General features: G+C 38.9%; 1 protein-coding gene across 6 annotated transcripts in view; it reads right to left on the bottom strand.

The window, feature by feature from the left end:
• LOC113678896 (uncharacterized) overlaps window positions 1–12423 on the bottom strand; it is a 31023-nt gene that overhangs the window by 9125 nt on the left and 9475 nt on the right. For 2 of the 6 annotated variants that reach the window (XM_089179896.1, XM_089179897.1), the window contains exons 12-18: window positions 11788–11943; window positions 11415–11537; window positions 10585–10675; window positions 10104–10180; window positions 9059–9094; window positions 8069–8359; window positions 7035–7197 (exon numbers count right to left, since the gene is read on the bottom strand). In XM_089179896.1, the coding sequence (XP_089036022.1) occupies window positions 8106–8359; window positions 9059–9094; window positions 10104–10180; window positions 10585–10675; window positions 11415–11537; window positions 11788–11943 (737 nt within the window). In that variant the 3' untranslated portion in view covers window positions 7035–7197; window positions 8069–8105. Of the gene's footprint in view, window positions 1–352; window positions 536–1239; window positions 1394–2168; window positions 2603–3028; window positions 3099–3982; window positions 4041–7034; window positions 7198–8068; window positions 8360–9058; window positions 9095–10103; window positions 10181–10584; window positions 10676–11414; window positions 11538–11787; window positions 11944–12423 lie in introns of those variants that run through there. The other 4 variants (XM_089179900.1, XM_089179899.1, XM_089179898.1 and 1 more) reach the window with 4 other exon arrangements.

The raw sequence follows: 12423 nt of genomic DNA, 5'->3' as shown, positions 1-12423 counted from the left end.
GACCTTATTGATCAGGCACCTACAGCTCTCATAAGTGGGTGGAATAATTCTATCTAGAAATACATGTTGGTCCTTCCTTCATTGGATTTCATCTAAAAGCGGACATGTGTCTGTTCATTACATAGATGTTAAACATTACCTAACGTAAACGCAGCTCGCATTCATGCTACTTCAACTTCCAATATAAAAATAGAATCTTCTTTTGTAACAATTTAATTTTCCTGTTACGCAACCGAAGTGTTGAATGCAAATATTAATAGCATACTCACTGCGCACAGTTTGGATATAATATTTAAGAACAAGAAAAATTTTGGTGTATCTGCGTGTATAAAAGTTAATACGTCATGCTTACGACAGTCTCGGGTGTTACATTCTTCGGATTCCATATCAGGACCCAAATCCTGTTCAATACAAGTTTTTCCTTTGTTTTTCGGTGACGGGTTGGTGCAGGTTCTTGAATGAGAACGACTTCCTCCACCACAAGTTGCTGTGCATTCACTCCACTCAGACCACTCGGTATATCCTCCATCAATGTCTAAAAATACAGCAGCAGTCAAATATTAAGATCATTTGCGAATTTCCTGGTCATCTCCTGCTCAAGGAATCATTTTGTTTTTTTATATAAAGAGCTGCAGGAAACGCGGTGGCCCAGTGACTAGTGCGCTGAACCCCAGCCGGAGGGGTGGGGTTCAGACCTCTCAGAACCCAGACCTCTCGACCTCGAGGGAGGTCGAGAGGTCTGGGTTCGAGCCCTCGCCGGTAAAACTCTTTACCCTGACAGTGTCCCTCTCCAGCCAGGAGTATAAATGACTACCAGCGAATTGTCTGAGATGCCTGATGAAATGCTGGGGGTAACCTTACGCTGAACTAGAATCCCATCCTAGGAGGGATTTGGTCACTCTTAGTGGTTTCATGCTAAGGAAACCGTGATAAGCTCTGGCTGGCCATGCTGGGCCATCGGGCTTGAAGACAAACTTCACTTTTAATAAGCTGTCATAAGATAGTCCTTTAGCAAATAATCTAGCAAATACCATTTAGTTGCCGCCACTTTCCCGTGGAAAGTTAGGATGAAGTCGGAATAGTGTCTTTTTCTCGGTGGCGTGGTGTCTTCCAAAACTACATCCTCAACATCAGAATTTGTCTTTTAGTCAATGTTATAGGATGTAGCAGTAAGAGCAGACGGAAAAAAATAATTTAAGTCCATTCATCTTTATTTAATTGAATTAAAATGATACTCACTACAAGTAGCCTTGCGAATATCGTCCAACTGGTTGTTCAAGTCTTCAAAATTTTTGGCATTAACCACTCGATTCTCGTCTCCAGCAATAGTTATAAGCTCTGCCTGCTTAATTTTTTTACCTATTCCCACAGCCACGCGATGTACTCCTTTTTCCTGCGTGGAGAGATGCTCTTATGAGCCTTATTTTTCGTCCCTCTTTCTATCAATTGCTTTTTAGCCGTTATATGTGTGATTATAAGGTGACAAACTGACGTGGGACAGAAATAAGAAGCAAGATAGAGCTTGCCATAGCATCTGCAAAGTGAAAAATTCTGACCAGCAATGAATTGATCTTAAATGATAAACTGCTATTAAAGCCTGTCCATCGAACGGCGTCTACAATAACGCGACCAGGTTTCCTTTTTCATGGGGAACAAGAATCCAACTAAATTTGCCTTGCACCCAAGCACCGACTCAGTACTTGGAATGCGAGGCCTTAATACTCGCTGAGGTTTTATTTTTTCTTTTTCAGACCAGTTACATGAGTAAATTGTTGTTAGTCTGTGAAGAAGAAATTTTCAACTGTTTCCTCATCTACAAGTCACTTTATCAGTTGTACAAGTTGATAAAAACGATTAACAAAGAAAATCCCAAGCTATCTCATCGGAGAGATGTAAACAATCCACAGTCGACTAATTACTACCTTTTAGCCGATGGGAAGCTACGACGTGATGTTTTGACCTTGCCATGGCGCTTGCAAAAGGCAAGCGATGAACAATCATTAGAGGAAGTAACACAATAAAAAGTAAATGAATATTTATAATTCTTTCCAGTTGATTTGGGGTATTGTATACAAGAAAATGCAATGGGCCGCTCTCCAACGCCGTTCGTCACCATTTGTATGTGAGTCGAACTGACGAGATTTAGACTGTCAGTTTTACGGTCTCACCTCAAGAGTTGGTAGCACGGTACTGTAAGGCTTAGAACTCTTATGTGTTCCTCCATCAGTGAAGATGATCATGACGTTCGGTGATTCCGGTCGATCTCCATTCTTTTCGTTGAAAACGTCCTCGCCGACCACTTTCAAGGCGTTGTCAGTCCTCGTCGGGTTCCCCAACTTGTCCTTCTTCTTCATTTTTTCAATCAGTGCACGAAGGGCCGCTTTATTTTGATGTTTTAGGTTGTCAAAGCTGACACGAACTTTTGCGCCTTTTGCATAAGTTACGATGGAGAAGTGTGTCTTTTCTTCACCGATATCATACTGCGAAATGAGTGCCATGACCGAGTCCAACATGGCGTCATAGTTGTCCGCTCCTACGCTCTTTGTTTGATCGATCACGATAGATATATCTAATGGAGGATTCTCACAATCGGATGAGGCGGCTAAGTAAAGAGAAAAATGCATTAAAAACTCATCTTTGGTGAACCTTTCAATGAAGTGACCTGTAAGAAATCAATCTCTTTGCCGAGCATACTTTACCAAAGATTTCTTTCAATTCAGGGCTATAAACCCGGAATACATGGAAGCCTAGTATCTCTCTCATAGAATATATAAGATGTGAAAAATCGTTCTTTACAGATCGTTAACTGAAGTGAATCGAACGTCATTGCAGAAGAAGGCTTCGACGAGTGTAGAGCCAGTGGCTACATATGCCGATTAGTTGAGCGCTTCTGATTACTGAGCTAAGAAACCAGTTTTGGGAATTTGTGTGAACTTTTAGAATTCTGACTATAGATAAGAACGTATTTTTTATCATCAAAGGTGAGAGGAACCTATTATCATAGTGGAATGGATTATAACCTTATTACCTTGAGAAAGATTCATTGCAGCCAACACGATAAGCCACAAGCCAATAATGTCCTTGCCTGCGGTTGGCATCTGTTGGAAAATGAAAGGAAATCATCAAATCACTGTACTACAAAACTGCTTCCTGTTGATATCATTTTTAAACGTAACATACATGTATTATCAATCCTTGATCCCTAGAGAGTAAAACAAAATATATTATTTTTTTAAAGTCACAAAGGGAAAGAATGAAACAAAATTGCTACTCCTGAACGAGCAGTGAAGGGGGATTCTGCTTAGTTCATCAGATACCAATACAAGGCCCGTGCATGTTCATGCACTATTCTTAAATTTAACTTAGATAAAAAAGAAACCTCCTATTATGTGCATTTTTCCGGTCTACTTGCCCCCCATCTCGACAGGCTTCGAACTGGCCAACACATCACCAATGCCACGTAACTCGTTTAATTCCATACAAGACGGTGATCTGTCGATTGATCTTTTGCTGAATCTTTAAATTATAAATTTCACGGTACAGATTATTTTACTCGTTTTGGTTTTCATACTGCTAAGTTCCATTTCATGGAATTTTTCTTTGTATTCAGACTTTGCACTTTTGAGCTTTTCTCTTTTGTGTAGACCACATCAGTGCATTTCTTTTAAAAACTGAGGGGTAAAACTTTAATATAAAACTGCGACTCAAGTGTTTTTAGACGATAAGCGACGAATAAGCGAATAATAATAAGAATAATTTTAGACGATAAGCGACTTATCCAATGAATTTTCTTTTATGTCTTGCTTTGGCAATATTCTTGCTTCATAATGAAAAATACCATCCAGACCTTAATCTGACATGTCATCCTTTAAGCTTCTCCCGATTACAAAGTCACTCTTTGTACATTGAATCTTGCTAAATAAAATTTATTCAAAGTACAACATCGGACATAACTTCTTCGAAGGAAGCGATAAAATCTTACCTTGCCGATTCTTCCAGCGCAGCCGGATAAATAATGAAGGCTTTAGAAGTGTATACAACTTTTAAATGGAAATAAAACTACAAATTACTCCCACATTCCAAACAACTGCAACCCGACGTAGCGCAGAAACCTAGAAACTTCACCCTTCATTGTTGACAGACTGACAAAATGATTTATTTTTCCGTAAGAACTAATAACAACATTGTGGAAAGTAAAATTCCACAAAAAGATATTCAGTAACTTTTTATCTTTTTAACGGTACATTGATTCCTAGAACTAATTTGCAACACTTGGAGATAAATTCTCAGTAGTTGAATTTCTTTGTTTCACATTGTTGAAATATTGATTTAAAAAGTCGGCCTCCCATATTGTGTGAAAACGCCGCTTATTTGTAATTGTTTGAACTTGTAACATTTGCGTAGGCGATAAGGCGATTAGAAACTAGGAACAATCTCTGTGTCTCGTTCGTCTCGATCAAAAGATATTTCGTCGATGTTGAGGATTGTGAGTAGAAACTTATGAATTTCGTAACTACGTCAATTTCAACGCCTCTAAGTAAAGAATCGTAATTTTATCTTAAAAAGAAGGTAAGTTTTAAACTCCCAGGATCCAATTGGTAGCACCCCCCTCCAAATGCTGTGCATTTCCTTATAAATTACACAGGAGGATTTTTTGTTACGTAAAGTTAGCAGCTAACAACAGATAAAACAATCTATTCTCATAACCTTGGAATCACAAGGAAGAGTTGAAACGTTGAACAACTCTGGGACATAAAAACCTAACATTTTGACTACAATACTATATAAGCAATGCCAAATAACAAAAGGTGACGGCAGACTTGACACAACTGCTGAAAAGCGAGTGAAAAAAAACTCCATTGTCTTTTGTACATCAACATGCACGGAAAAAATTTCATAAAACTGAATGTCCAGGACCTGAATAATTAAATGATGATCAAAAAAGTGATTTCTTTAAAACCTCTTTTAAACTGCCTTCAGCTGATTGTTTTAACCCTAAACGTAAAACTGAGAGCCGTTAGAATAAGCCTACGTACAAATAGATACGGGATCTTGGAAAGCGAATCTTCAAGAAACATTGGACAATTTCCATTTTGTTATTTTGCTTTCGTTTGGACAACGTGGCGGTCCATCAAGACCTTAAAAAAAGGTGAATTAAAAAAAAATGGACTGAAAAGGGACTTGAATTGAATCACAAGCTTCTGATTGTTTAAGATAAATACAGTTTTCAGGTAATTCAATGCAGAAGATAGTAAATTCAATGCAAAGAAGTAACAAACCACACTGAAAAATTCCTCTAACTGTTTAGCTGAACTTTGAATTTTTTTGCGCCGTAAAGATGTGAAAATATCATTGTATATTATTGTTTTGATCGTACGCGGTTGTTTTGATCGAGCGCACAATGTCACTTACGGGATTTGAATAAATTATTTTTGCACTTGGTGCGCGCGTTTGCCTCTGCATAATTATGATAAGCTATCTTGTATTTTTGTCATGTATATTATTAATACGTAATCATATGATTTTTCTCGTACAGTTTGGAATAAATAAGCACTTTTAACTTTTTCAAAGACCACAAATTTTGTTAGTCTGAAAAAATTTACAGGTAATTTAGTGTTAACAACTGGGTTGAAAACGTAAATTAGCCACCGTAAAGAGTAAAAAAGCTGACGTTTCGAGCGTTAGCCCTTCGTCAGAGCGATTAGAGGAATTGTGGGTTGTGTATGGATTTATATGTGGAAAGTGGAGCTACGCCATTGGTGGGAATATGGTGACGAAAAAACAGGAATAAATTAGTTGAATGAAAAGCGCTCGTTGATTCCGTGGGGATTAAGGGTGCCGATTTGAAATATAAATTTTTGTTCTAGTGTTTTACGGCTTTCCGAACTGCCTAGATGTAAGGAAAGGCCGCAAACTGCCATATGCTGTTTAGAATGATAAGGAAGATTAAAGTGTCTAGCGACTGGCTTGGATGCGTCCTTGTCATTTATTTCCACATCGCGAAGGTGTTCTCGGAATCGGTCACCTAGTCGTCTTCCTGTCTCGCCGATGTATAACTTATTGCAATAAGTGCAAGTTATGCAGTAAATAACATTGGCGGAGGTACACGTAAAGTGATCAATGATCTTAATGGATCTTTTGGGTCCCGATATTTTCTCTACGTTGTGAATGAAAGGACAAGTTTTGCATCGTGAGCGAGCGCATTTAAAAGTTCCAGATTGGTCATTGGTTTGAAATGAACTCCTGACTAAAAAGTTGCCTATGTTTTTGTCACGTTTGAATGAAATAAGTGGGGGTTGCGAAAAGATAGTGCCAGTCTCTGAATTGTTTTGGAGTAATTTAAAATTTTTAAGAATGATAGATTTAACTGCGTGGTTGTGAGGGTGAAATGTAAGAGTAAAAGGAATGCGATCCGTGTTCTCCTTCTCGGCCGTTTGTAGTGCTGCCTGTCGATCGCTAAACAGCATATGGCAGTTTGCGGCCTTTCCTTACATCTAGGCAGTTCGGAAAGCCGTAAAACACTAGAACAAAAATTTATATTTTAAATCGGCACCCTTAATCCCCACGGAATTAACGAGCGCTTTTCATTCAACTAATTTATTCCTGTTTTTTCGTCACCATATTCCCACCAATGGCGTAGCTCCACTTTCTACATATAAATCCATACACAACCCACAATTCCTCTAATCGCTCTGACGAAGGGCTAACGCTCGAAACGTCAGCTTTTTTACTCTTTACGGTGGCTAATTTACGTTTTCAACCCAGTTGTTAACACTAAATTACCTGCTATACTCTCCCACCGACGCAGCACCACAGTTTCTTTAGAAACTTACCCCTTCATTCATTTGAAAAAATTTACTCGTGCTTAGTTATTCCAAATTACACTCGAAGTCACGTGATTACCTATACAAACAAGATCGTCCTCAGCAAAGACCGCCGGTTCCTTTGTTTTTTGTACTTAGCCAGCGAATCTATGCATTTCGAACTCAGTATTAAGTCGTTTAAACCTCTGCAAAAAAGTGAATTTCAGAGCCTTTTTCACTTGCAACTTCAAGATTTATTTCTCCCAATTACTAGCTCATATAGCTCTATGTAGTATTTACTATATACTTTATAATATAGATTATAGATTATATTTCCCATTTCCATTGAATTCCTCTTGTTGACTGATATTTTCATGATCGGATAACCTGAAATCTGAAATTCAAATATGGAGAAAGAGAATTATCAGTTATTCGTAACTAACAAAAAGGAAAGGCTGAATCGTCAACAAACTGCCAAGGTCGAAAACAAATGATCTGAGTGCCTCATAAAAAGTAGTTTTGCGACCATGAAACATGTACTAAGTCGGTATTTTATCATAAACTCTAATTAAGGGGGTTTACATTATGACTCTTTTGCAGTCGGCATGAAAAACCTCTGATGTGTACATCAAAAGTTGACGTGTAAGTGATGTATGCCAAATTACTTGCACCCACTCACGAAAGTTGTTAGACACAAACGTGATCACACGACAATAGCGTGCAGACATGCAGACGAAATTCAAATTCGATTTATTTTTGTGATACATACGCAATTACCAAATTTGTGCGAGTGAGAAAACGTTTGCGGCTAGAATAATGCGGGGTTTCGCTTTGGCTGAGTGAGTCACCAGACAGCTTTCCGAAACGCAAACGCATTGAACATTGAACTCAAAATTCCGTTGGAAAATTTAAGATGACAGCAGCTTGGCGCTCTATCCCAGAGGAATTCTCAACTGCACCTTCACGAATCTCATTAAAACACTGAGCAGTAAAAAATTGGAGTACGTGACAGAAAATTGGGTTTAAATTTGGAAGAGAGTTTTATGAGTTGTATAAATAATTATACAACTTTCAATTCTTTTTCCACCAGGAATTCTTGTCGCGCGGTTTAAAAGTCGGAGGTTTCTTTCTCTTTCCCGAAAAACTTACATTGAACCAAGGAAAAGTTAAACCTTCACTTTGTTTATCAGATACAGCTTTTTAGGCTCGAATGCACACGGTCGATACTGAACTATTTTATTTAAGTAATATGGATTATACATTACGATGTAATCACTATAGTCCACGGTCAGTTTTTTTTAATCAACGTCCAAAGCCGAATCCACCAGGACGGCGGCCGCCACCGTATCCGCCAGGACGACCGCCTCCGAATCCGCCAGGACGACCGCCTCCGAATCCGCCAGGACGACCGCCTCCGAAGCCAAAACCGCCGCCTCCATGCCCGCCGCCGTGACCACCGTCACCATGACCGCCGCCTCCATAGCCGCCACCGCCACCATGACCGCCGCCTCCATAGCTGCCACCGCCACCATGACCGCCGCCACCACCGCCACCGCCTAAGATAAAAGAGTAGTAGATTAAACTGAATTAAAAAAGTAGTAATGCCCAAAATGATAATGAATACTTCCTGAATTAGCCATTTTCTTGTATGTTCGATGGATGACTGCTACTTTTACACATCTGTAATTTTTTCGCTACCGCAAATAAATGTCGCGAAAGCAATTGGCATACCGCCCGATGATAATCATATTTTGGTTAGCTTAATATTTTTTTTCATAAAACCAACTTTGCTTTTATAATGGTCGAACGCGGGATTTAAAAGAATTAATCACATGCTCTTGTACACAGAAGAGAAAGGGTTGCAAAGCAATGGTGAAATTTTTTAGGATTACAGTTTACAGGAAATGTTCTTTGTGTATTTTGCGGTTACAAACCGTTGGATGGAACATGATGTCCATCTCTCTCTGACACTGTCCCACCAATCTGTCGATTTGACAAAGAGGTGCTTTGATTTCAGTCATAAGTAACACTGGGGCAAAAAAGGATCTCTCGATAATTTAATACTCCGGGAAAGTTTTACAGTTCCACAAACCAGATTTATTTATTGAAGGGAGAAGAAGGAATGAATTTCGACAAAAGTTTGTCATTTCGGAAATGTCCCCTTGGTTTTATTTGCTGTGACAGCCACAAATTAAAAGGGGATTTTTGTTTCATATATCACGAGGGAGTCGTAATGGTATGAGACCAATATTTACCTCCGCTGCAAAGTCCACAGCGTTTTTGGCACATTTCTGAAGGAAGAAGAGAGACCAGTCAAGAGAATATTATGGGCCTGGTATTAATATTACAGATATAGTAAGTGATCTAAAGGTTTCCTCCCAACAAAACAGATTCCAGGGCATATTTAACAACATGAAATCGCTTGGTTCAAGGAGTTAAAAGAACTGTGACACTCGACACGCGATTAAAGGAAAACTATGCTCTAAAAATAAAAAAATTTTGATTTCAGCGGTGAAAAAGTAAATTAGATATCAAGACATCTTTGGAGTTTTAAAACACCAAAGTGTAACTAAATCAAACGGAAAATGTTTTTAAGTGTACGGAAGATTCGATAAAATCAAAAATTGCCTAACAGATTGGCCGCTTACTTATGACGTATCAATATTGGTTCTAATTTTTCTCATCTCTCCTAGTGGGCTTTCAAATGAGGAATTCTTGACTCCCAATAACCAGAACTGTTCAAGAACCTCGCGTAGTTTTATCTGTTTGTGGACTTGAGTATATTAGAACAGGTAGGTTACTCTATGAAACCTCAAACACCCACATAATCTGAAATTTTGTGTGGCATAACCTTACGATAACTTGGGGTTCGTGTGATTTTTTTTATGCACACTGGCCTCTTATTTCAGACTATTTCAGAATCGCAATGTGATACAATAAAACCCAACCAAGCTTTTTTTACGGGAAAAATCAAAATCAAGAGTGATTTTCAGTTCTGGATCAGCGAACTAACAGCACCTTGTGTTAATTTCGTGGTCTTAAAAACCAAAATAAACGTATTGTTGTAACATATGGCCCAAGAAGGTGTTTTTTCGCGGCCTATGTTTCCCCTTCACTTGTATGGTGACCGATAATACCACACGGGGACTGTCTTAATTTAAGCTTGAAATTCGACCGACAGCAACATTTGATATTACGACTTTTGCCTTAAGGGGTGAACGTTGGGCAGCTTATTTGAAGCTGCAATAGATGCATCTGCTAGTGAGGAGGAGAACTCGGCCAGAACTCATCGTTACTGACCTTTCACAAAAGAGTTACCGCAACCTGGAAACCGGACTTTCCCAAGGCATACTATGCCCAGTCGATCCTGGCACACTACAAGATGCAGAATAAAATAAAAAAACAAAAAGAGGCAGGTAAACAAGCAAAGGAAATTGTAGTTACTAGAACATAAACGCTGAAATATAAAGGCATTGATCGAGTCCACTTTGCTACCCATTGGGTGGTTGATGTGGAGTAGCCACAGAGGTTCCAGTGTTTTACCACTTGGAGTAAGGCTTGGGTGTAGGATAAATTCGTTTTATTTTCATTGCATTTTACTACATAAAAAAGTTATGATAAAGGAATGCAGTGATTTTTACATCTGAGTTCTTTTCAATCGTTGTTTTCATACTCACAGCTTCATATAAATAAGAAGAATAGAAGTGTACTTGTGATGAAATAATTGGAAGCAGGCGAGTTGCTGCTTCCAATAAAATAATATTATGAATTCCTACCTCCTCCTCCTCCTCCTCCTCCTCCTCCTCCTCCTCCGCCGCCGCCGCCGCCGCCGCCGCCTCCACTACATTTGCCACAGCTTTTCTTGCACATGTCTGAAGGAAGAAAAAAGGCCAGTCGGACTAGTCATTGCATTCGCAATTCAACACAATATCAAATCCAAATGCTAGCCTGACAAAGCTAGTGTCGATCAAATTAACCTGTTAATCCTCACGATAAAAAAAATAAAAGGGACAAAATAAAAATAATAAAAAACACACACAGTAAAAACACTCTTGTTCATTCGTTTTGTATTAGAGCTGCCGCTTTTTTCCGACTCCGATTTAAACCTATGCAGCAGTGTAATCTTTACTGTAAGTCCAGAATCATTTCTACCGCCAAATGCCGTAACAATTCGCTGGACTGGTGACCTTGTGTCTAAAGTAGCAGACGACAAATGATAAAAACCTTCGTCCTCGGCCATTATTCCGGTAACAATGCTAACATTCTTAACTCCTAAAAAGGTCTCGCAGTTGTCCCAACTTATGTCAAACCGTTGATGAGCTCGTAGCCGATGAGCAAACACAACCAATTACGGTCGTGACTATATAAAGGATCCCTATGTGTTCTTATTCAAGAACAATTGTTCGAGTTCAAATGCTCAGGGGCTTCTTTAATTAGTATCTCCTGTAATTATAACCTGTCACTTCATGTCACTCCCAGCTCCGGAAAATTGTTTGATTTTAACTAGCCTTCGTTCCGTGGAATCAAGGGACAAGAAGTCGCAACATTCCTCCGCTTTCTAAATGTGCATCTTCAAGTAGCTTTTATTGTATTTAAGGTTTCATTGCTTACCTCCAAGACTGTACCTCTGAAACCCGCCTTGTGGCCATGAATAACCGCATTTCATCGAATTGCGGTGAGCTACTGACCACCAAGGACAAACATAGGGATCACTATCTTGGCATGAGGTATCAACTAAAGAGAAGAAAAAGACGTACAGAAGTTAAAGAATGAAACAAGTGGAATAGTAAGGGGACGAAGAAGAAAAAGAGGAGGAGGGAGGGGATGGTAAGTAACATACACGTAGAATATCAAGGGTAGGAAGGAAATTAGTGAATTAAAATAAGATAAAGGAAAAGGAAAAATTTAAAGAATGAAAATGATAAGAAGACTACAAAAAGGGGAGAAAGCTAAATATGGCAATTTTTTGCCTTTTTACTCATACCATTGCATCGTCTGCAGCTCTTTGGACAAGTGTTCCACAAAGGGAAAGTCCTGCCAACGTAACACAAGGTTCTGCTTGAAGGTACATTAGCGGTCTTCCAGCAGTCTCCTGCAGCAGCTCTGACTGCACAATTTCCTGCATGGTCTTCACAAGGCTCTAAAGAATGATCAATTAAAAAACTAGGTCGTCACTGAAGCTATACTTACTGCTATTACTACTATCACAACGCAACAGCCAAGTCGTTTGAAATGGCCTAGCATCAATCTGCTGGCCAAAGTTGATACTCCGGCAGAATTTGCGGACTTCAGATGATTAATAAAAGTTTTTTCCGGAACTTTTCATATAACTATATAGTGTATTATGAACTAAACCGCATGGAAGGATATCTATCAATTTGAATATCTCAAAACTGGCGTGCCGCACTGGCGAAAGCTATATTAAAGCACTGTGTTAACAATGCAGAGTACCTGGAACGTTTTAGCTATGAGTATTGTCACGATGAATTTTTCCAAAAAATTAGTAAACTGTCTTATTTCTGCTGCTTTTTTACATAAATTCAAACATGGATAACATCCATTATTATCAATATACGCGGCCAAATAGAAAATCGGCCTCTTCAAAACACATGCTCAGCGG

Source organism: Pocillopora damicornis, chromosome 8, assembly GCF_964200805.1.
Source record: "Pocillopora damicornis chromosome 8, jaPocDami1.2, whole genome shotgun sequence".
NCBI classification, from domain to species: domain Eukaryota; kingdom Metazoa; phylum Cnidaria; class Anthozoa; order Scleractinia; family Pocilloporidae; genus Pocillopora; species Pocillopora damicornis.
This window is presented reverse-complemented; position numbering and strand designations above follow the sequence as displayed.